The 25,962-nt window shown below is 38.2% G+C and overlaps 1 protein-coding gene across 1 annotated transcript in view; it reads left to right on the plus strand.

Moving 5' to 3' along the window:
* Window positions 1-25,962, plus strand: part of TMEM135 (transmembrane protein 135) — a 175,677-nt gene that overhangs the window by 101,478 nt on the left and 48,237 nt on the right. Inside the window, exon 6 of the mRNA XM_051620896.1 lies at window positions 12,880-12,926. Coding sequence (XP_051476856.1) covers window positions 12,880-12,926 — 47 coding nt within the window. The remainder of the gene's footprint in view (window positions 1-12,879; window positions 12,927-25,962) is intronic.

The raw sequence follows: 25,962 nt of genomic DNA on the forward strand, positions 1-25,962 counted from the left end.
GGTGAATTTAAAGAAGTGTGGAAAAGTTTACACCTTGTAGATCATATATTTTAAAGCTCTTTCTGGCATAATTTAGGATAAATTTACAAGCAGAACAAATGCTAAAGTGTATTTTTCTTATAATTTGAAGTTTCTTGAGAAAGTATGTTTGTAGGCTTGGTGTTGTGTTTAGAACCGTTCATTTTATTTAGGATGTTATTTGACAGAATTTTATTTTGTCTGGTTTTTCTTCATGTCTAAACTGCATATATAAAACACGTATGTTAACTTTAACTATTTTCAGTGATTTTATTGAAAAACAGCTGACCAAAGGGAAGAGATGACTCCCATGTGTAACCAGAAAGTTCTTCTGGTGGTGAGAGCACAAATTTTGACTTCTCTACCACCCAGCTGCCAGTTTCAATGGTTCTTGCAGGAACTCTTGCAGCTACTCTTTGAAACATGTAGCTTTGGTTGAAACCAGGCTACAAGTTTTAAAGGTTCAGATGAGGACTGATTGACAATGAAGTCTCATTTCTGTAGGAAATTAAACTCGAAAGCATAGGAATTTTTTATTCTTTGTAGGTTTGTTAATTGCCCAGAATTAATGGCTGTAAATCAGACTAGGATTCAAACTAATATGGTCAGAAACAGGAAACTAATTGTAGAGGGTTTTTTTAATTTCTGGGATTAAGTCATGAGGATCACTTCAGGTAATGGAAGAAAGCTGGCAAGAGCAGATTTAGTGTGAAACTGAATTTCAGCTTCAGTTTTTGGTGTATTATTAGTTCCTGATAAAAATCTACACTGGTCAAAGTCAGATTAGGAACACGTTTGTGTAACTTGAGATGAATGAAAACAACACCAGAGAAGAGTTACAGTTATCCAGAGCTGGGCATTTGAAGTACAGGAAATGTAGAGTTGGAATCACACTGATAGAAGAACCATGAATGGTAAAGGAAAGGAAAAATAAGTGAAGGCAGCTAAATAACTCATGAAGGGTAAGGAGGTTTCCTTTGTTTTTGTTTGGAGATCTCTGAAGAATTTTATCAATTGGCATCGGTTCCTGCACCAGTCTTTGCCACAATTAGCCTTATACAAATTAGACACTATTTGCATCTAAAAGGCAGAGAAACTTGAACTATTTCAGTTTCCAAGTGCCTGAGCACCATGAAGAATCACAAGTGACCGTGTGACTCTGCTTCGTGTCTAATCACTCTCTCAGTGGGAAGGGCTGGAGTTGTTCTGGCATCCTGCCTTCCTGCACATCTGTCCTGGTCCTGATTCTCAGAGACAACCTGGGTATTTAAACAGAGCTGGGCATAGGCTGAGACTGACTGAGAAATGTACTGGATTTATTTTATGGAGAATTTTCTGAATTGCCTGCTTTGAAAAGCTCTGGGTAAGCAGGTTTTCTAGTTCACAAACAATAGGAAGCCTTTTTAAGGTAGGGGGTTTGTCTTTGATCTGCTTGGTTTTTCACATGAGAAGTTTTCATTCATCAAATGAATTTTTGAAAAATTGTAAATAAATTTTCTTTGTGACAACTTTCTTAGTGACCTTTGAAAAAATACCATCAACTGAACTGTAAATGCTCCCTGGAAATTAGGAATGAACTATAAAATCTGCCAAATGGCCTTTAGTTGTTCACTTAAAACACAAAAATGTAAAGCAAGGTTTCAAAAGTCATTGAAGTTCACGTCCACCCAGGCAGGCCTAATGTAGCAAGACTTGCCCTGCTGAGGACATGCTGATTTTCTCAGGAGGCCTCCAAAAACAAAGCAAAACTAGAAAACCAAAGCCCCCAAATTGCCTACTGTCAGAGTATTAAAGTCGTGGTTGGGGGGCTTAAAGCTGAGCTATGTCAGGAAATGGGAAATGAACTGAAAATGTAGCGGTGTCATGTTTAATACATTTCTTGCAGTGTGGAAGCAGAGAATTTACCATGTCTCGTGACAAAAATGGTCTCCTGTACAGATGGATCACGGAAGCTATTAATTTTTCCCTGTTTGGTCAGAATTCCAAGTGTAAGCTTTCAACAGCTATCCATTTGAAGGTGTTTCTGTTAATATTTGAGTGTACTGATGTCATGGATCAAGGTACAGTTTTAGTAGAAGGGTGCTGGAGTGTGCAAGGCAGGGTGTGTGAGCACGTGTGACACAGACCTCAGGTGGGAACAAGTTGCAAGAGCCTCCTGATGAGCCACACCAAGTCTCTAGCTTTTGTGCTGTGTTGTTTTTTTTTCCCCACACACACTGGTAAATGCAAAATAAAATACTTGTGTTGAAGAAGATACTTTTAAGTGTTATCTTCAGAATACAAAGATGATGCTTATACCTGTTTCCTCTTTGGTTCAGCTACCGTGCCTTGGTGGTCAGTGGAGATGTGTCACTGGCTTAATTTATTTTGGGGGCATTTCATTTTAGTCCTAATAACTTAAAATGAAGTTTCTTTTAGGAAAGCATCAGTTCTTTCAGCTGCGTTTATCCCCTTTAAGTGTAGGTTATGCATGTGGTACTGTACGTGTCTTTGTACTGAGCAATTGAATTCATAGTATTATCCAGCCAGATGTGTGGGGGAAATAAATTGATTAGTTTAAATGTACCTTAAAATACAGGGGGAAAAAAAAGGACTTACTTCTTAAAAAGTTATTGTCTTCAGAGTATTTGTTGAGATTAATTCTGAGTATTTTGTTTCAGGAAGGTAGCTTTTTGTCCATGTGATATTTTGGCTGGAGTCTCCTGCTCTTCTCTTCCTTTTGTAATTATTACTAAGCCAGATGAGTATTTTTTTTTTTTTTCAGTTCAGGAAAGAGGAATCCTCCTGAATAATGTGATATCTCTGTAGCCCTAAGGTATTGTAGTTACTGTCTATGTATATTTATCTTTCTGTGTGTGCTTTTTTCCTTTCTGTTTGAGATGAGAAAGTGGCTGTGAGGCAACCTAACAGAATGGTGGTTTTAAGCTGATAATTGAGGGTTAATGTTCTATAGCCTGGGACATGACCTGGGGACCTGGGGGTACCAGAAGGTACAGAACAGGTTTGAAGGCATCAAGCATAGCATTGCCAGTTGGTCAAATGAGGTTACTGTCCTGCTCTACTCTGCACTGGTGTGGCCTCACCTAGAGTATAGGTGTGCAGTTTTGGGCACCATAATATAAAAAACACATCAAACTATTGGGGAGTGTCCAGAGGAGAGCCACTAGGATGGTGAAGGGTCTGGAAAGGATGACTTCTGAGGGGCATCTAAGGTCACTTGGATTATTCAGCTTGGAGAAGAGGAGACTGAGGGGTGACCTCATTGCAGTCTGTGGCTTCCTCACAAGGGGAAGAGATGGAGCAGGTCCTGATCTCTTCACTCCTGTGACCAATTGCAGGACTCAGGGAAATGGCAGGAAGCTGAATCAGGGGAGCTTTAGGTTAGACACCAGGAAAAGGTTTTTCACCCAGAGGGTGATTGAGCACTGGAACAAGCTCCCCAGGGAAGTGGTCACAGCACCAAGCCTGCCTGAGTTCAAGAAGCATTTGAATGATGCTCTCAGGCACATGGTGTGATTCTTGGGGTGTCCTACACAGGGACAGGAGTTGGACTCGGTGATCCTGATGGGTGCCTTCCAACTCAGCATATTCTATGATTCTCTGTGTGTCCTCAGTTGCTCTGTGTTGGAGTCACCTTTAGGTTGCCTGCCAAAGGGTTGATTGGTTTCAGAAATGAGCCTGGACCAGCTCTTCCAGTATGATAGACTGTAAAATAGTTCTTTGCTCTTTGAGGAAGGGACAATAGTAAGGTACTGTGGTTTCATTTGTCAGTTACTTTTGTGTACATCAGTCTCTCAAGTGTTGTGCATCCTTGAAAGCAATGAGCTCCTCTCAGGAGCATTAAGAAATGCTGTTTTGTGGCTCCCTTACAGTATGTTGTAGCTTTATTTGCTGTGGTTAAGGAAATACAAAAAGCAGGGGAAGAACCTTAACAAGTGTTTTTTTGAGAGAACAAATAAAGGGTGCTGAAGTACATAACTATATGTGTATATGTGGAATTTGTGAACTAAAAAATCAAGGGTTTAATTTTTTTTTTTTTTCATTCATGCTCTTCTGAGACTGGCAGGTGCTCCTTATCTTGGCTCAGTTACCTTCTGTTTGCCAGTTGTAATAATTTAATTGTGATCAAACAACAGTGCTTTAACATGAATCTACATAATCTCTTGTATAAATAACACATACTAGTGTTTCTTCTGATCTTATCTGTCTAGAGATTGCTTAAGGCTTGCTGGCAGGAAAAAAAAAGAACCTGCAACAGGTGAAGTGGTGTAGGTGTAACTAATTGGCCAAGTGCCCAATATGTGTCTGACAATTTTTTTTTCCTACATTTTTGTAAAGCCTGTCAATTTCAAAGCAACAGCAGCAATGTTGCATTGCTTCAGAAATTACTGAATTAAACTAGAAAAAGAATCATTGTGTGGGTGACCAAGATTATAGCAATAGTTTTGTCCAGTACTTTTGATAGCTCACGAAATTATCCCCAAATACAGTGGATTTCAAGTAGAGGACACCAGGTGATATAAAGGCTTCAATTTTACAGGATTTCCTATAGAAAGAAAGAGAAACTTTGCATAATTTGACATGTCCAGAGAGAGCTGATTCCATTTTAGGATTACCAATTGGCTTACTTCTTTTGGGATCACTTTGAATTTTGAGCTTAATAAAATACAACCACTGTTTTCCATAAGCCATTATGCTTTTGTACAAAACCAAATTTCATGTTTTCAACACAAAATACCTTAATATCTTTGTTTTAAAAACTTCAATAATGATGTTTCTGTGCAGGAACAACGTGACTTCTTCAGCAAGCAATGGTGACACTGAGAATCGAGTAGCTTATTTTTGCTACTTACTGCAGTTGTTAGGAATTGAAGGGTACTGTTAATAGAGAAATAAGGAATATTATAAAGATTACTATTTAAAAGGTATTTTTTTTTAAAAAAAAAAAAGGTAGATTGCAATTTTTCAAATTATGTGTGCAAGAGAGGTAGTATACTTCAGAGTGACCAGACAGTGCCAAACTGTATACACGTTTGTACCCAGCAGGTATTGTGAGTAATATCTGATTGTGACACATGTTTTGTTAAATCTATGTCAGATCCTGAACTCAAGAGTATTGGTCATCCCTGACCTGTATGTGCCTGAGGAGACTCAAAGTGCTTTACATTCCCTGTTGGCGCCTTCTGTCTCCAGGGGGGGCTTAAAATCCCGGGAGTTTGTAGCTAAATACAGAAGTTAGTCATTCAAAACACCCTGGCCCTGTCTAAGGGAGCCATGTGGTCCTCTGAGGTGCTGTCTGTGAGACAGCTCTGGCCTTGGAGAGAGGAGACAGAAAGCTGGAAGGTTGCAATAGTGATGCAGCTGCTGCAGGATTTGGAGTATATTTTTCCTTCAGCCATCACTAAAATTTCACTACAAGCATAATAAGTCATTTGACAGAACTGAAGTTTGTGTTTTATTCAATACTGAAATTCAGATTAAAGCAATGAATTCAGAAATTTTATAGGCACACATCAGGAATACTGTATTAATGAATGCTGACACTCCAGGAGACTACACAATTGTCCAGTTGAATACTGGTTAACACTGGCCAGGGAATCTCACTGCATTGTGCAGTTAGCATGCACAAAACAATCTAATCATATTTCATTAATTAAACTTGCTAACTGGAGGAAAAGTTGCCATCTTACTGGTCTGAATTTGGCAGACTTCACTCATCCAGGCACTTGTAGTGATACTCCAGCTACCTAAGTGTCTTCTCCTAAATAAACCAAAGCATTAAGATTCTGGCAGCTTTAGTTTTGTTGCAGGTCCTGTATCCTGGGCATGAAGTTGCTCTCTCCAGCCACCTGTGGTTTTTTTTTCTCTCTAACTGGTGAGAATAAAGTTATGCTAGTGCTGCTCTCAGGAGAATCCGCTGTGCTAGCCCAAGAAGACTAGCAGTCTAAGAAGTGAGAAAAAAGTGATGGGGGGCACAATAAAAACCTCCTCAAGTGATTTTTACTCACTTGGGACAGTAATTAGAGAACTAAGGTGGAGAGTGGGAGAACAGATTGAAACTGGTTTGGTGCTTAGGACAACCACTTGCTGAACCCCTTGCTGATATAATCTAGTAGTAAGTGGCTGCTCCAGCCTTCCCCTCACAGTGACAAAGAGTAAGTGCTGTTCATAGCAGTGAGCTCTAGAGCTGATGTTATTAGCAGCTCATAGGTTTAGGGCCCTTCCAGTCCCATATGGGTGAAGATGTAGCTGTTATATATAGGAACTGCCTTGTCAGCTAATGGTGAGTAATTCCAGCAGGTTAATTATTCCCTATGTTAATTTCTTCCCTGGGGCATGAAATAGTAATAGAGAATAACTACTACATTAATAGGAGTGATCATCAGATCAGATTTTAAGGTGTTGAACACAGTGAAACATAACACCTGTTTTCACATAACTTCTTTTTATACGACTTCTGGTATCTTGCCTAATGAATGAGAGAGATGCTGTGATTTCCACAACATTTTGCTACTATAAAATAATAGGCAATTTAGTGCTTTTTAACCAGATATTCATTATTGGAAAAGAACAGCATATCAGTTTTATACAGATTGTTCATGATAAGGGCACTACAAGTTCCATTAATGTGCAGGTAGAAAAGAGATCTTCCATGTGCATTTATTTCCTTGATCTTGGAGTATAAGGCCATTACATTAATCTGCATATCTATTTCCATTATTTTAAAAGGGTGTTGGTGCTTCTTTTTTGTTAGAATGGAGGTTGTTTAAGACATAATCTTAGAACTGTAGAAAGCATTGTTATTAGAGCAATAGCATGTTTAGAAATAAAAATTTAGGAACCACAGGCAACAGTTGACAAATTTCTATGATTGTCACAATGCTGTTTGTGTAGCTCTGTAGACTTACAGTTAAGTCTTGTTTTTTTTTCCATATGTATGGAAAAAAAATAAAATGGCTTTTAGGAAAAAAAAAGTCCTTCCTCCTGTCTGAAGTTGGGGTTATTCTGAATAATGGATTTTTTACACAGAAGTTTAAAGGAGCATCTTCCTTCCTCCCTGGTAATGTTGGCTGATAGAATAACAGATACTGCAATTGCCATATTGCTATTCAGCTAGGTGTAGAAAGGTAAAAGGGGGCTTGTAACCTCTATCAGCAGAGACAGTAGTGAGCTCTTCTGTGGATAAGTAACTTGTTTTAAGGATTAAAAACATACTTGAAATAGTGCTGTTTTTTGTTCTGGATCATGAGTTTTAAGAGTGAAAATTTGTGACCCCTATACAAGCCTCCCAGTTATATAGATCACAAAATGCTTGTAAAACTGAAAATCTGTATTAAAAGATACTCATTTGAGAAAGCAAATGCAAAGTAGTATTAAATCCTTATTACTGTGGCCACACTTGTAAAAATATTAATTAGTGATCTGGAAGAAATTGGCTCAAGTAATAATTTTTGCAGAGACTTCTTTTAACTGGGATTTTATTTTTCCATTATTTTTGCCAATAAAAGTTTCCTTAGACTTTAGGTGACAGCTCTTTTTTTCTGCAGCACACAGCCTTCTGGAGCTAGGACCAGTAACTTTGTTTTTTTATCAAGTGTGGGTATAGCTCTCACATGCATTTCAAAGTGGTTGATCAAGAAGGTGATGGTTTTCAGGCTTCGTGAATATACTTGAAATCAGGTGTTGAGGTGCCAGTGGTTGAAACAGCCTGAGGTCTTCTGTGAGCTGGGTTTGACACTGTTCAGTGTTGAACTGTCACTGTGACACTCTAAATGCTTCTACCAACTGGTGTCACTGATCTGTCCCTTTTCCCTTCTCCTGTCATTTACATAGATTATGTGTATCTTCAGTGTTGTTTTTTCTTTCCAAATATACAAAGTCTGTGTTATTTTATCTCACACTTAAACCCTACTCCTATTCTGACTGTATGGGAGAAATAACAGCCTCCAATTAGAGACTTTTTACCCCAGGAAGTTTGACTAGAATGAAAATACTTCAGGAAAATACATGTAACCTTGCTGTTACGTAATATACATGAACAATCTGAATACATGAGACTCAAGTGTAGTTTTGAAAGTTTTGTCAGTGTTATTTTTCTTTTCTTTCGTCTCAGATTTTTATCTGTGGATCAGGCTGCAAGTCATCTGCAAGCTGCTGCTGGTGTTACTGGGGCTGCTGGAGACTGTTCAGGCAGAGCTTTTTGTTTTGTGTTTAGAACTGGGAACTGCTGAAAGTTGCTTTGTGATGCTGTTTATATGAGGGTTAAGCTTTCTTGGGGAAAAAAAAAAAAAAGAATACTGGCTTTGTCAGCCAACAGATCAGGAAAGAGCAAATTTCCTCTTTATTTGTTAGGGTTTAGTGTATTACAGTAAAATATAATATGATCAGTTAAGTTACAGTGCTCTCCTTAAACACCAAATATGCTAACCTGGCCTGGACCATAGGGAATTTTCCTTGTAAACTGTGCACATCCCTTTAAAAATGTGAAAATACTTAGGGTGTATCATTCTCATTAGAAACACATAGTTTGACTGCTTGCTGTTTCTGCTCCCACAGCTGGAAAGTTTCAAGGTCTGTGTGTTGCCAAGCACAATTTGTTGACCTTATGTCATAAATCAAAAAGTGATGGACTCGGCAAGAAAAATCCCAAATGAGACTTTATGCTCACTAGATTCTAAGACTTAAATTAACTTACTGTTTAGAGTTATATTTTTGTAGGCATTAGTATTTTTTTCTTTTTTAGTGCAGGTATTTTTAAATCTAAAATAGATATTACATATTGGACTGAGGATGCTACAAAAATAATCTATAGAATGGGGAAAAGTTGAAAAAAAAAGGCTGATTTTGAAAGTAATTTTGGAGCATTTGTCTTCTGTTTCTTGGTGGTATGATGACAATCATTGAGCTTTCCTCGTTGGGCTTTGCATTTATTGTACAACAGACTGGTTTAGCTGCATATTTTGCAGTCCTTCAATGGTGTAAATATTGGGAGAGACAGTGTCAAACATCTCCACAGCATTGCTAGGACAGTTTTGCCTCTACTGATCTGAAACACCTCAGAAAAAGGAGGTTCCACAATCTCATAGTCATCTTGTTCCGGTGTAGCTCTACCCTGTAGAGAGAGCTCTTTGAATATCTAACCTATGTTCTCCTTGCTGTAGATTTAGCTGTCTTTGTCCTTCTGTACTGAATGACACAGATTTATCAGTATATAATAATTATATGAAAATAATTGGCATGTTTGCCCCTAGCTACCTTGTTTAGTTTAAGCAGTTTCCCAGCGGCTGTACACTACATGCCTGTTCTTCTTGTTGTGCTTGTCTGAACTATCTTGTTTTGTCTATGCTTCTCCTTAACAGTAGTGCCCAACACTGTCTTTTGGGGAGTTGCCAGGTCACTCATGTAATACACTCGGAATCACGGAATTGCCATAGTTGGAAGGGACCTCTAGAGATCATCTAGTCCAACTCCCCTGCTAAAGCAGGATCACCCACAGCACATTACTCAGGTGCATCCAGTCAGGTCTTGAATATCTCCAGAGAAGGGGACTCCACAACCTCCCTGGGCAGCCTGTCCCAGGGCTCTGTCACCCTCACCGTTAAGTTTTTCCTCATATTTAAATGGAACTTCCTGTGTTCCAGCTTGTGCCCATTGCCCCTCGTCCTGTCACTGGGAACTGCTGCAAAGAGTCTGGCTCCATCCTCCTTGCACCCACCCTCTAGATACTTACAGGCATTAATGAGGTCTCCCCTCAGCCTTCTCTTCTCCAGGCTAAAGAGTCCCAGCTCTTTCAGGCATTCCTCATACACTTCCTCTGCTTCTAAGCCAGCCTGTAATAACCAGTGCTTTCTGCAGCATTGCATTGCTGGGGCCTATTTATTTGTGATTTGTGGCATTTTTTGTAGTCTTGTACTGCTTACACATTTGTTTCTTGTCGTGGTTTTTGTGTATGTGATTTCTCTTGCCAGCTACTTCAGATTTGTTTTTATTGAAATTCATCTTGTTGACTTTGGGCCATGCAATTACTTTGTGTGAAGAACTAGCCTCTGCAGGGTTTTGTGAATTTGTGCCATAATCTCTCTTCCATCATTCAGATCATTACTGAAGAAGGAAGCAAAACCTCTTTGGTGACCTCAGTTAAAATGCCTTTTAGTGTGATAATGAACTGCTAACTATGAGAGTGAGGTGTTCTTGTGCAGCTCTGTGCCCACTTCCCTGCAACTGCTGCAAAAGTGCACTGAAATTCAGACAAATTACAACTGCTACCTTTCTTAAAAGATCTGTCAAAGAAGAAAATTACAATAGTTTTATTTTAGTTGTTTGTTGTGTTGGTTGTTTCTTATTGTCTTGTGGGAGGCCAGTCACTGGTGGTGTACTTCAGGGGTCCATACTGGCATCAGCAGCATCTTCATTAATGACCTGGATGGGTGGACAGGAGGCTGCACCCCCAACAAGCTTGCAGGTGGTAAAATGGAAGGAATTGTTGCTGCACCAGATGATTGTGCTGCCATCCAGAGGAATGTCAAAAGGCTGGAAAAATGGGCTGACAGGAACCTCATTAAGTTCAACAAAAGGAAGTGCCAAGTCCTGCCCCTGGTGGGGAATAACCCCAGGCACCAGTATCTTCTGGGAGCATCGGGAAAGCAGCTTTGCAGAGAAGAATCTGGAAGTCCTGTTGGACACCATGCTGAACCTGAGCCAGCAAGGGGCCCTTCTGGCAAAGGGTGTCACCAGCTTCTTGGGCTGCATGAGAGGGAGTATTGCCAGCAGGTCAAGGGAGATGATCCTGACCCTCTGCTCAGCTCTGGTGAGACACATCTGTGGTGTTGTGTCCAGTGCTGCCTTTCCCAATCCAAGACATACTGGAGTGAAGAGCCATGAAGATAAGAGCTTGGACCATCTCTCGTACAAGAAGAGGCTGAGAAGGCTGAGGTGGTTTAGCTCGGAGAAAAAGGAGCTCAGAGGGAATCTTAATGATGTGTATAAATACTTACTAGGATGTTATCAAACTTATTTAAAAAAATATATCTAAAAGGAATAAATGAAAAAAGGACAAGAAAAGGAAGATATTTGGTGAAGTGCCTTTAATATGCAGACACATACCTTTTTTTGTCCCCAGAAAACTTGTTCTTTGCCATTTTTCACTTATCTCTCGATATCCTTGCTCTGGATGTTAAGGCTGCTTGTCCCTTCTGTCTCCCAGAAATGGCATCTAAAGAACTGATGATTGATATTTGAATGATTAAATATGGTTTGAACTTTGGAGGATTAGGGCAGATCTTTTTAAGTAGGACTTGAGTTTAGATATGTCTGCTTTTCCTTCTAGCTTGACTTGAAAGATATCATTGTCTTCACCTTCCCTTAATTATTTTATATAAAATTATTTCAGATGATCACAGTTTTGATGCAGAATAATAAAATACAATACTGCTGAAGGAAAAGGAAATAAAGGGTAGTTTACACAAAAAGTGTTATAATGTTTTGTGTGACCTAATTTTAAGTCGCATGCCAGAGGACTTAGAAAAGGGAAATAGTCTCATTGTAAGATTTTTCTCTCTGAAAGTCATTGTAAACTTTCCCTATTCAAATTTTTATCACACTTTCTGATCTGTATCAACACCCAGCAGCCTACTGTTCTGGGTGTTTATAACCTTCAAGTGTGCACAGCTGCCAGCATTTCCACTTCTTCTCACTTCAGTTATCCCTATCCTATCTTGATCAAAACTTCTTTTACTCTTCAAAATAAGTGCCAGTGTTTTCTAGAACACTTGTGATTTGCCTGTAAGGTTTTTGCATCCTGAATGATGGCATGAATGTGAGCCAGTGTATCTAGAACAGTATTTCTTGCTCTCCAGCTGTATCTGACAGAACTGGCAGGGATTAAGGAAGGTTATGAATTGAAAGCATGGTACAGCTGTTCCTGAAACAGCTGTATGTACAAGCAGTTCTAAGTTAAAGTACAATGGCTTGTTGGTATCTCAGGGAGGATGGCTTCATCCTTTCTCCCCTTCTCTGCTCCTGGCACAGAGGCATCCTCCTTCCCCTGTGCCTCTACTGCTTTAACAGCCTTCTAGTGATCTCCTTATCTCACCAAATTGGCAGAGAAATCCTAAGTTATTTCCTGTTCTTTCTTCCTTGAGTTTGGTTTCCTCAGCATTTGTGAGGCACTGAGCAGGTGGTGAGGAGGAGGTAAGGGCATTAAGCCTCAGCGGAGAGGATGGCAGGAAGGAAGAGGTAGGACCTTCCCATCTCTGTGCTGGAAAGCTGCTAAGTTTGTTCACTGACTCTTGTATGACCACAGTGATAATCTAGAGCTAGATGGGATTATTCCAAGTGAGTTTAACACTTAAGATAAACTATTAGAAAAGACACTGTTGTTTGGGAAGAGAATTATCTGCTCTCAGACTTGCTGGACAGCAGTTAAGCAGAAGCAGCTGTCTGTACAGATGTCTAGAACATCCTGCATTTAATACTGAAATTGGCAATATAATATTTGAATAAATTGCAAAAGCAAAGACAGACAATATACAATGTTTAAATTTTCATTCTGTTGCTTTATTGTTTTCATTCTGTATTATTATTTTTTATTACTAATTATTATTTTATTTCAGACTATTGTATGTGGCATAGTTTTCTTTTCTGTTGTCCCTCTATCCTGGATTGGATTTCATATTTTTTTCACTTCTAAAGTCCACTAGAAACCAGAGAATCCCTGTAGGTGGATTCAGACAAGCTTTCATTCTGGTCATGAACCATATAAATAAAGTGTTACTTTTATAATAGTTGTAAAATCTTCATGATCCAGAACATGCAGCTGTAGTTTGATGTTTTATGTAATAATTCTCTTTTTCCTTCTTGTAGGTCCTTTTGTTCTGCATCACAGCTGCTCTGTTCATGTTCTTTTTCAGGTATGTCACTACTGTATCTATTTCTGTTTGTAAATATTATTTTAAAGAGCATTTCTAAGAGATTACTTGGTTTTGGGTGTTCATCTGAAACTTGTATATTTCTGGGTTGGGTGAAGTGCTTTAAAAAAAATAGCATTAAATACACAGTGCTGGGAACATAACTGGCCTAAAAGAGGAAATTCTGAGTGAAATGCTTTAAATCTTCTGGTGATTATACTCATTACTTAAAGAACCTCTTCTCTTTTCATAATTAAGACCCTGGAGATCTAACACTACATGGTATGAAAATGGCAGAAACCACTGCTTTTCATGTCAGTTCTTAAATAGCTTATGGCAGGTAATGTTAGCAACAGAAGATAACATTTTTTCTTCTGGTGAAAACAGAGGAGAACAGGAAAATGAAATTTTACAGTCATAAATATTATCCAATATTTGACATGTGTGTGGGTGCAACTACCTTCTTTTGATTTCAGAGTGAAGTAGTTTCACATGTGTTTTCACAGGTTACTAGTTGTATTTCTTTTTTAGAACATACAGTAATGGGGTTGGATGAGACACTCATTTTAATAACTTTTTCTCTCTTGGTTTGCAAGATATGTGTAATAAAGTATTTACCTTGTCATTGTTTCCCTTTTAAATATCAGACCTCTCAAGTTTTCTTTATTATATCTTAAGCTGGAAAGTTGCTTGCTAAAGTAACCTTTGACCACAACCCTTTGACTTGGAATTTTCTGTGGCATGTAGCCATCTGTGGTTCTTCAAGCCATATGATCCCCTGGTAATTGCAAAACTCTGGAAGCTACAGCTTGTTTTTCTGTAATTCCCTTACTTATGAATTACTTACAGATACTGACCAAGAACAGTCTGTCCGTGAGGGAAAGCTGTTCATTTAAAGGATTTGAAGAAGCATTCCTCCTTTCATCTACCAGCCATTAAGACCCTCATATTGGCAGTCTTCTCCTTGCTTTATTTTCTTCTACTTCCCAGAGCCATGATATTACAGCTTTGGAGAATTTAACTTGTAAGGTTGAAGTTAGACACCTGTCTGTCTGAATGCTGATTGAACCAACCCCAAAACACTGAAGTGCTGGTCAAAGCTATAAATGTTGTATGATTCTGGGGGAAGCTAATTGTCCCCTGTTTATGTCTGGTAAGACGTAGGAGACAACCTGGAAGTTAAATGAGATTTGACCCGAGCCCAGAGGTATTTGGTGGATTCCTCCCTGACCTGGCATGGCAACACTGGCAGGTGAATGGGCTCCAAACTACTTTCTCTTCTAAAATCAGTTGCTTTATGCCAGGGTTGATGATTATCCTGTTTAACATTTATCAGGAACATTTAAATCCTTTGTCCTGGAGTTGTAAGAGAGGAATTAAAATAAAGGACCAGGAGGTTGTAAGTCCATTAGTTTAATTATCAGGAAAGAAATAATCAAAATTACTCTTTTTGTAAACACAGAATAAATTCCAGTAGATTGATTAAAAAATAATTAGCTTAGACAATTTTTTTTCTTTTTTCTTTCTGACTGTAATTGGTATTGTGATTAGAACTTCTTCACAAAGATTCATGTGGTGCTTTCCGAAAGTAACCATGTGTAGGTGGTTGGGTGAAAATAATTTAGGGTAAGCTCAGAATCCCCAGGATAACGTGAACAGAGCTGTTGTCAGAGGTTGACTGTCAGACAGAGGTTGGATTGACTATATTGATAAACACCTACTTAGGTCCTTCGTTGTTTAGTATTTTTGTATTTAAATAATGATGAAGTTGACAGTGAAAATGGTTATTATATGTGTAGATACTTTGCAGAAAAGTCTTGAAATTCAGATAGATGCAAACTGGAGATATGATCTGAAAAACCATAAAGCTGCTTAAAAATTGCAAGGTTGAGCTTTTTACAGATAAGGAGCATTTACAGATAAGGAGCTTTCAGTTGTACTCAAACTTTAGATTCTCAATGCATTTTTGGTGCCCTTTTTGATTATTACACACCAAAAATAATAGGAAAGAGGCAGAGGAACTTCAGAGTTCTGTCTCCAGAGATCTGGAATTTGGAAAACATAGTTTATTTAAAAGGATGGATTGTAGTTTTTTGATTTTTAAAAAATAAGGGATGGAACAACTGTCTTCCTGTATGTACAAGACTGCTGAAAAGAGGAAAAGAATAAGTAGTCTGTTCTCACTGGCTGTGATAGAAAGGGTAAGAGATAACAGAGCAAGACATTTCTTCTTACAAAACCAAATAGTGGCAGGTGTGAATTTACTTAGAATATGAGAAGTTTCCCTGATGAGGTTGCAGATTGTCTTTCCTTTCCGACCTGTAGGAACAGATTTTGGATATCGTGAGTGTTACAGCTTAGGGAAAGGAATACAGTATTTGATTTTCTCAATCTCTTCCACTTTTTGATGCACATCAGTGGCTGTCACATTGTGAAATATGTAGTAAGCTGTCAAAGCCAGTGGCCAGTAAAGTCTTCAGAGGAGGGTAACCTTGCTGTGATTTTTAAATGCAACTTGTTCAGGTACAGCTCTGTGCTGTAGAAACCGCCATGTCTTGTAGACATATGGGGTGGGAACAGATGAGACGGCAGAGACAGGGAACACATTGGAGGTCCAGGCGAGCAGGGACTTACCAGTAGAAGGAGAAATATTACCCTTCTACCACACCAAATGAAAGTGTTTTTCTGCAATTTCTCATTATAAAAATATAATAGGAGAAGAACAACTGCTCAGGAAGAAGGGAGACAATAGCGAGGTCACTTGATCAGTCCTCAGAGTTACTGTCCAGTTCATCTGGACTGGGATTGTGACTTGGTCATTGTCTTATTCCATAGATGAATTTAATAATTGATCCCCTTAATTTGTATTTTGGACAGCTCTTAGAAGAATCTTCTGTGGATAAATCCACAGTCCCATGGGAAGCTATCTTCCCATCTTCCTTGTCATCCAAAGATGAAAGGAATACCATGTTTGGATGTGTTCAAGAAACGTGTAGATGAGGGACTTCAGGGCATGTTCTAGTGGCCAAGATTGTAAGTTGTGTGTGGTGGGTATTTTTGGGGTGGGTTTTTTTAATTTTTTTTAATGTTTGTACTCAGTGACCTCAGAGGTCCTTTCCAACCATAACTATTCTGTGATTCTGTGAATTGTGAAAAGTTGTTAAGCTGCATTTCCTCTGTTTAATGACTCAAAATCACTTCAGCCTTTCCTTAATTGTAAGCAGATCAAACTGACAAAGTCATGTTAGTACTTTCAGAAAAAAACACCTTGTTCAAAATCAGGTCTTGGCTTGTAGAATATTTTCCCATTGACTAGAAAACCCTGTTAACTGCTGACAAGCGTTTGTTGTCCTGAAAAACAACCAAAAAATTGTCTTTTGCTTTGTCTCAAAACAACTCTGTTCCTAGGGTGGTTTGTTGTCCTTCCCACCCCACCAAAATGTCAAAAAAGATGCTGAGAGCAGTAGCAGTCATAGTTACCAAGACCATGTATAATCCCTTTCATTATTAAAGATAAAATCCTTATACCTAAGTGGTGTGATTTGAAGCTTAAAACCTTTCTATAAAGAGGCTTAATGTACGTCTACCTCTATTCTACCAAAACAGGACTGATACTTGGGTGTCAAATGTCTCAGGGAATAAAAGCCAAGTAATCTTTACTTTCTGAGTTGATAAAAATTGCTTTATCTAAGGTTATTAGGTTCTCAAAACTTTAAAGCGATGACTGTCCCCAGTTAGCAGCTCTGGTAGCATTCCTGGCAGCTCCTGGGTTAACTAAACGTAGCCACTGTTTCTGCTCTGTGTAGTTTTGAGCTGGATCATTTTCCTTGCACAGCTCAAACCATGATGTAGTAGCTGGTATCGGCGCTATGAGCCAGCGACTGGGATGAGCATGGAAAGCAGAGATGCCCTTCAGCGCTCACATGGACTTTTGGCTTAAGGTGATCTTTGCTGAACCTAGGAGATGAAAAGCTATTTAATTTGGAAATTTCAGAACTGTTTTCTCTGTGGAGGAATTAAAATATATTTCCTTTTCTAGTATAATGAATTTTCTCTGTATCTCATAATGTCTGTCTCAAGTTATTTTCAAAACAAATTCTGCATAGGTTCTTTGGCCAGACAGTTAGAGTTTACTGATGCTTCTCTCTGACTGCCAACCCTTGCACATCTGATTTCTGTCTCCAAAGCAGCAGCAAGGCTCTGGGAATGGATCTGGGCTGTTGATTACTTTAAAAAGAAAAAAAAAAAAAAAAAAGTATTCAGGTCATGTTCCTATCATTTGGAACAGAAAAGGTTTCTCCAGTTGTAAAATAAATGCCCTTTATTCTCTGTTGGAAGCCTTTGTCCTCACATGGTGTTGACCTGCTACTCCTGATCATCCCAGCCGTATGGCAGTTTTGTCGCACTAGTTGAAAACTTCACCAAGCAGCCTTGGTATTTATCTGGAGTTTCCTCAGACCTCTGTAGGAGTGTTCAAACATTATTGTATCTACTACAGGACAAGAAGAAAAAAAAGGTGCTAAATCTGAGAGTAAAAAAGTGAGAACACAGATCTGAAATAGAAGAAAACACAGGAATACTTCAATAATAGATGGCCTGAGCAGGGAGTCAGAATGAGCGGTGAATTCAGAAGAGCAATATTGAAAGGAAGATGGTAGGAAGAAGGAAGGAGAAAGTGACTGAAGAGGGAAAAAATAAGATCAAGTCAGCAGATGGGACCAAAAAATTGAAAAACATACTAGGAAAAAGGCAGCTGAAATGCAGGTGATGGGTTTACAAGCAACAAAATTATATTTACAGACAGAGGAAAGACATTTTAGTGTTGTATGTTTTTCTTTCTTCTCTTCCATTCTCCCTTTTCTGGTACTTTTCTCCTAACTTATACCCCTGTTTTTTCTCCTAACTTTTTATACCCCTGTTTTTTTTCTTAAAATTATTCAGCTCAGCTTCACTGGAATTGGTAAAATTTTGCATCACTCATTTGTGAATAGTTGTGATATACAGTTTGTATAGTGCAATCTGTCATGTGTCTATATAATGCATGTGTTTTGGTAACCACAGTAGAAGCAGGATTCTTTCCCCTTCCAACTCTTTTTTTCCTCGGAAACTTACATACAGAAGTGTGTCTGGGGACAGCAACATTTCCATATCTTTAGGGAATAATTCTCAGGTGACATTGAGCTACATGGGAGCTTAATACTCATCACTTGCTCCAAAAAAAAGTGATTTGTGATGTCATATGCTGTCATGTATGATTTATTTTAAAATTTTAAGTGTGTTGTGACAAAAACATACTTTTCTTTAGTGCTTCTATAAAAAAAATAAAAAAACCCAACAGTTTAAAATGGAATTAAGGTAAAAAAGTTTTGATTATACCATGATTTCATGTAATCTTATTTCAGTTTAAGTAATTCATAGTACTGGCTGTCCAGAATACTGTTCTAGAATAATTGAACAGAATAAAACAGACAAGCAGGAGGAATCCTGTGATGTCTAAAATAAGTATTTTAAAAATACAATTGAATTAGTAGCAGTTTTATTTTGAATATTATACTTTTTGGAAGGCTGTGTTTTTGTGCATATTTGAAGAAATCCACATCATGGAAAACTTGCAAACTCTGCACAATAAATGAACACCTATATATAAATCCTATCCACATATCCAGCAATTTGGGTGAATATGTGTTGGCAGACATCAGCATTGGTTGCTATAGTGGTTAATCCTTAGACTATATATTACCAGTTTATAATAGACATATGTTAATTCATCTGCTCTGAACCCTAGAAAGGAAAGCTCCATGTACAAGCTGAAACCAGCTATTATGGGAAGTTGAATGTTTCTCATGTTTGATTGATCATAAGTTGAGGATGAAGTTTGCCTTCTACAGAGATCAATGTTAAAATGTTATTTTCTGAAACAATAATTTTGGACAATCAGAAGTAATTGCTGTGATTTCACAAAGCAGAACATGGTGTTTTTCATAACTTGGGGTTTGAATAGCTCACAACAGAAAGCTTCCCATCTCTAAATGTCATTTATCTATTATCTGTTGTTTGAAAATAGATAATGAAAAACATAATGAAAAGAGCATCTAAGAAATGCAGATGCACTGTCATATACTGCCATTAAGATGGAACATTGAAACTTGTGTAAAGTCACTGAAGGCCTTTAAGAAAGGTCCTTTTGTTTGCAGAGCCCTTTATTCTATCTCATTAATGAAATTCTAGCCTCCCAAATTACAGCTATTTATTCTTCTTTCCCCATGAAATACATATCCTGTAATTTATTCAGTATTTTCGACATGATATTTCAAAGTGTCTTTATTTTCTTTTAAAAATGTGTGGTACCAATGCCATATCAGTCTCTTGGTTAATCACCTAAGCTCACATTTGTACAGAAGCAATTACTTGAAAGATATTTTTCCCTTTTAATTCTACTCTCTTTTTTTTTTACTGTAGAATGAGCAAGCTTCATAGTCAGAGTTGCTATCATATGGATTTAATGTCAAATACTCTTCCCCTGTCTAATAAAGTTTATTTTTAACTCTTTTACATTTGCTGTAGAATTACAGGAGTACGTTAAAAGTCTTCTGCTATTGAATTATTAGGTAAGAAATCAGAAGGAAAAAAGCAGATGAGAATTTTTCCCTGTGTTTATATATGGTTTTTACTGTTCTTATATAAACATCTCAAATTTAGTGGCTTGAAACAGTGTTTTGGTAACTGTCACGTAGCTTGATTTCTGGGGTATTTTGGATGACCTGGTGAGTAGATGGAAACATTCAGTCTCCTAAGAAATGCTATAAATATCAGTTCATTTTATTTAGTGTGAGCAAAAGTAAAACATGATCTTGCAGGAGGGGGTTGCAGATGAGAAGATAACCTTGTAGGTTAACTCTGGCACTTCTTTGGCAGAGCACTGCAGACAGAGTTGCATAGACTCACTTCACATACAAATAGGGGTAGAAAAGTGAGATGACCTATTTTCTGTTCATTAACCAAGAGAATAAAAGGGGAGAAAGTCTTTTTACTTTTTTTGTTTTCATGAAGTACATTTTTCTCTCTCTCATACTCTTTTACCAAACTTCAACTGAATTTCACTTCTTTATTGTCCAGTAAAACGTGCAGTGCCGTGTACTATTGCTTTGGTTTTGGTTTGAAGGGTAGTTGCTCTGAAGTTTTGCAGAGCTGTTTGTAGCTCTCTGCTGCATTCACAGGAGAGAGACTGGTCTCCCCATGCTGATGTTGTCTATCCACCTCTTATCTCAAAAAGGATGTAGCAGAGTTAAAGATATGTCTTTCGCATATATTTTAAGTGCAAGAATTTGTTATTACTAGTTTTTCATACAACTAGACTTAAAGGTATTGCAAAGAAAATGCATGCTAGCGTGCAAAATTGCAATGTGGACATCTTTAGTAGGCTTGAGAGTCTCCCCTGATGATGTTCTTGCACCTTCCAGTCATCTGCAATGGCTGCAGTAGGACTTCCATGAGCAATTTTTTTTTCTTCTTCTTCTTTTTTCTTCTTTTTTTTTCTTTTTTTCCCTCTCAAAAAAATCTTTTTCAATTTCTGTGTTCTTGAAGCCAGGTTGGATGGGGCTTGGAGCAACCTGGTCTAGTGGAGGGTGTCCCTGGCCATGGCAGGGGGGATGGAACTAGATGATCTTGAAGATCCACTCCAACCCAAACTGTTCTATGATTTTGTATTTTCAAGTACAAATTACTGTGTCTCACCTATTCATTTGGGTACTGCAGGAGAACTGGGACAATAATGGTATTCATATGAAAGAAGTCAGTTCTGATTTCCAGTCTAGCATTAAAGGAAATCTTGCAACAATTAGATCATTAGCGTGCCTACAGTGCCTGTTGTGAGCAGGTTTTCAAGATTCATCTTCTATTTTAGGCACTTGTCTGATATGTTTAGATTAGGAAATATGAGGAAAAAGATAGGCAAAATCAGGAGGGCAGTTCCTGTCTTGTGTGGGCTTCATTTGCATTGTTGAAGAGCTGCCTCTCTCTAACTGATGTGATAGGTTATTGTGCACCAAAATTACTTGCTTAGGTCTGGGTGGAATGAATCTAGGCTAATGTCTTTCCTTAAAGTTGCCTAGAAATCATATGAAAATAATTCCTCTTGGGTGGTGTTAAGAATTCAGGAAATGCTGGTAAGTTATGGAAGATGTTTTGTCTAACTTTTTCTGCATATGTGGCTTGTATTACCCTATTTCATGAACCCATTTTTTAGATTTAATATGAAAAAATCTTGTGTACTACTTATAGGAGCAAAAAAGGAAGGGAACGTGTGTATATGCACATCTATACTGTATATATTTAGGTACTAATTTTTCTGAGTCAGAGTCTTTAGATGGGAATGACAGGGAAAAGACATCAAAGAATTCTTTCCTACATGGAAAATTATATCAAATATTTGAATGCCTCCTTCTAACTTACAAATAAAATTAATATCACTTTTACAATAATATAAAATACAAAACTACAGTAGACTTTGTAATATATATAGAGAACCTTGTCAAGGGTATAAAGATTTATGCTTTATTTATGATTTATTTATCCATTTATACTTTTGATACATCCTAAAGATACATCTCATGAATTGGGAAGTTTGCTCTTTTATTTTTACCTTTCAAAAAGACAAAGCTGTGTTGTCATTGAGTAGCAACTGAATTTCACCTGCGCTTTTAGTGACAATCACCTGATGTCTGTCATCTGTTTTGCCAATTTGGTAATAGCATTTAAAGTATTCCTTTAAATTAGGCATCTGTCAAATAATGTTCAGTTCAGTAAGGTTTTTCTCTTATGCCATATCAATTTTCTTGAGAAAGTACATGATAAAAATGTAGGAAGTTTACTGATTAGAATGCAACATTTAATATTCATGTTTTTCTTCTGAATGTATACATCTTCAGATAAGATAGATATTACCATGTTATTAAAGCATATTTACTTTAGTGTGAAGACACCAAGAGTTACCAGACTTCTTTCCTGAAAATATCCTAAGAAAAACTTCCAATATATCAATGATGATTCAACGTGTGCATGCCTGGGTGCATCATAGAGAACAAAACCAAACTTGAGAGACTGAGGTATTCAAATGCATAAGAATAAATTTCTTTACAGTATCTCAAACACTCCTTTTGGTAGTAAGATTTAGAAGGAGACAAGCATCTCTTAGAAATCAGAGCAACTGTTTGTTACCTGGTGCCATCCTGGTGCAGAGCCGTGCTGGTGTCTGCCTCCCCCCCGTCCCAACTCCACAGCCTCTCCTGAAAAGTGGGCAAGAGGATAGAAAAGGTGAGTTAGGGTCTACAACACAGCAGCAATGTTGTTACCAGCAGAGACAGATGATTTGTGTTGCTTTCCTCACGTGGTGATGAGTTGTTGGCAGTGGTGGTGGGAGCTGCCGGGAGGGGAGGGGCTTGGGGGGAGGCTCTGGCTGGGCGCTGTGGTCGGTGGGGAAGAGGTTGCTCCTCTTGAGTGCCTTTCAAAACATCTCCTTTGAATCCCTCTCACTCCTTTAACTCTGTATACTTTTGAGGATGACTGATGGACTACGCTGAGTGCCAAGACTGGCTGCTTCCCCTTTACCTGCCCCCATTATCAGATACACTGCTTGAGCAGAGAAGAAAAGAGAAATGTGAGGGGGGACACACAAGATAATATCAACAGTGGAGTAAGAGGCCAAGCAGGACAGGGTTCCCACCAGCCATGAGCCAGCTGTAGCTAAAGGATTTGGAGAACATGGGTTTGTTGAGTTGTTAGCTGTAGTGCAGCTTTGTGTCTTCAGTTTTACTAAAGCACTTTAGAGACACTGCTTGCTTAAAAGTACTTGGATCATCTAAGTACCTAATTTACAAGTTGTGGTAATTTTTCCCCTGTTTTTTTCCTCCCCTCGATCTAATAGAGAAACATTATATATTTTTTCATCACTTTGTGTCTTTGTTTTTCTGTACCCAAATATTACCTAAACCTTTGTCATGCTTAAATGATACCCCAGAATAACGGTGAACATTGTCTTTTTGACTTTTTAAAAAAAGATGGATACTGCCTCAAGTCCCTTGAACCACCTTTATTGTTGAAGGAACTTTCACAGTCCCAGTTCATACTATTTTCACTTTGTCTTTCAAGTTGAACAGGTGGTAGTAGGTTGAAATAAGTAGATGTGTATCTTAGTTCTATCTTGTACTCTTGTCTTCAAACCACCTCTGTTCTTGACGGTATAAGCTGTGTTTTTTATTAGATCAAAATAAGGAATATGAACTGTGAGGGCTGAAATCGGGCTCTTGGTTGTTTGTTTTTTTTTATTTTTCCAAGGTTAAATTACCTTGCTCCTGATCTTCCAATACACAGAAAGACTGCAGAGTGGGCTGGCTCAGCTGTCAGTGAGTGAAGAAAATGCTGTTCTGTCTAATTCCTGCATTCCATACCTGTTTTGTGGTTGCAACATTTCATATTGAGATATGCTGATACATCCATTCCTTAGTAGTAGATATATCAAAAGTCAAGAAGATACTCCTCAAGTGGGTGACTTCTCTTTTGTTGGGCTTAACTGCTTTTAAACAGAAACAAAAGGCACTTCTACAGTAAACTCAGGTGGCTTGCTTTGATATTTCATGTGTAGAAGTGCAAAATGATTTTATGACTACATGGGAAGAAAGGAATATGTTTCACTTAAAGTATCATATGTTTTCCATTGCCACTTTGCATGGTACACGTGCCAATTTGCATGCTATAAAACAACTGAAATGGGGATTATAGTACTGTGTATGCACTATTAAAAATGTAACTAAATAGTCTATAGAAATAATTTGTTTCTTTAGGAGTTAAAATGGAACACCGTTTATTGCATGTAGTTAATTGCATTTGCAAAATCAAGGTTTACTCTTTCATAGAAAACACTAAGTTTTTAATATAATATGAAGAGATTAAATGTTTGGTCACCTTTAGGCATATGGTACATGGGCTCCTGGAATTTATTGAAACCTGTTCTTTCCAACAGTAAATCTTGTCCTCATTTTAACAGATTGCTTTGCATGTAGTTGGATCCAGTTGCACAGGCTCCTCAAGAGAGGAAATGCATCGCCTACAGACAAGGGGTGTAAGAATTATGGCTGTACAATAGGGAGTATTTTTCCACCATTATCACTTTTCAGTGGAGATTCTTTTTCAGATATGTAACAGTGACTCAGTGAACCAAGAAGGTGTTTACCTGCAAGGTGATCTGCTGGTAACGGGAGAAGCTTTTGAGGGCTAAAATTTCAGGCGTCTCTGTCCAGAGCCATCCCCAAAGGAGGAAAAAGAGGGTCTCCTCCCCACATGTAGGTTTCGTCTGTCAATCACAAAGGGCTTTTGTCCTGCTGACATATCAATGTGTCTGGGCTTTGGCTGTTTATCATCTTCCTGTCATCCTTAAATGCAAAATAAAAGAAGGGAAATAGCTTCTGGTTCTCAGGCTTTGAGAACAAACTGCTTGTGGCTGCTGGGGACTTCAGTGTCCCAGCCACCCTGGGATGCCTTCTGGGCAGACACGATCACTGGCTCAGCCTCACATCGCCCATGTGGCTTCCAGCTCCTGAGGCAGTGGTCAGAACAAGGCTGATACTACAAGTCAGATGATGAGAAAGCAATTGAGCTTCACAGATTTGATTTCTCTTTTGATCCTGGCATTAAAGTGTCAAGGTCTGTGAGTGGAAGTGGAGAGCAGACAAGATTTCCGGCTGCTTTAATCCTGGTACTAAAAAGATCTATTCACAGGGTATAGGGATTGGATTTTATTTTTGCAGGATTTTTAAAATGTTAGGTATATTTTGCCTATGTTTGTTGCTAAGCACTATAGAAAGTTTTTTTTTCCCTCCTTTTTTTTTTTGTGATATTTTTCTTGTGTGTATATTTTCTATATAGTCAAGATTTGGCAGGTAATTGACTTACCTTTCCAGGTACATTTGAGGCACTTTATATTTTACAGATGGATTATTAAATCAGAAGATTTAAGTAGCCTGCAGAAGGTCAGATATAAAATTTGTGGTAACGATGCCTTTGAGCCATAGAATTCCAGCCCAGTTCTTAAATCACAAGACTATCTCTCCTGCATTCCTGGTACAGGACATAATTTAACTTGAAAAAGTGGGACATGGTACAGAACTGCTGTCAGAGAATTAAGGTAGGAAGCAGTACATAAGCAGCCAAATAAATACAAACTCAGTAGATGTATTCTTCATTTCCTTTTCCAGCAGAGTCTGATACTTTTAGTTTGGCTTTCTGAGAGAGTGAGGACATGAATTTCAGTTTTCTAATGCTCTTGTTTTTTAACCTGTTTCAAAAGAGAAGGGGAGAAGGAAAAGCAGCTGGGCAACAAAAAAGCTGTGCAGCTGTAAAAGTTTCTTTTTTTTACTTTCTGTCATTACTGTATGAGATGTTTTCCTATGGAACTTTTCATGTCCGTTAGGGTTGGAGAAATGTACTTCTGTGAAATGGTGAAAGTGAAGTTGATTTAATCCTTTTGTACTCTTATTTCTGTTGTTTTCTTTACTCTCTCAGGTCCTTGGCTTAATTTCTTTTTCCTAACTGTTTCCTGTCAGTTCTTCCTGTTTTTGCTGCTGTTTTATTAAAAATAGTTATCTAGTTTTGCTGAGCTGAGGGATCTGCCTGTGTAGTTGCTTATTTAATTTAGAAAAACAAAATCCTTCTGACACTGAAGATAAAAGAGATCCCTTTGAGCATCATTTATGAAATTTTAAAGAACAATCTCATTATTTACAAAATGCATTGAGGTAAGCCCAGTCACACCAAGAAATGGATGTTGGCTCTGCTGGAGCCAACAGAGAGCTTATGGGTTAAAATTAAGGGGAAGAAAGGCCAAGGTGACATCATGGTGGGGGTTTGGTACAGGTCGCTTGAGCAGGAGGGTAATATAGATGAGCCACTATATAGACAGATAGGAGCAGCTTTGCATTCACAAGCCATGGTCCTCATGGGAGACTTCAGCCACCGTGACATCTGTTGGAAGAACAACTCTGCTAAA

The sequence above is a fragment of the Apus apus genome, chromosome 1 (assembly GCF_020740795.1).
Source record: "Apus apus isolate bApuApu2 chromosome 1, bApuApu2.pri.cur, whole genome shotgun sequence".
Taxonomy (NCBI): domain Eukaryota; kingdom Metazoa; phylum Chordata; class Aves; order Apodiformes; family Apodidae; genus Apus; species Apus apus.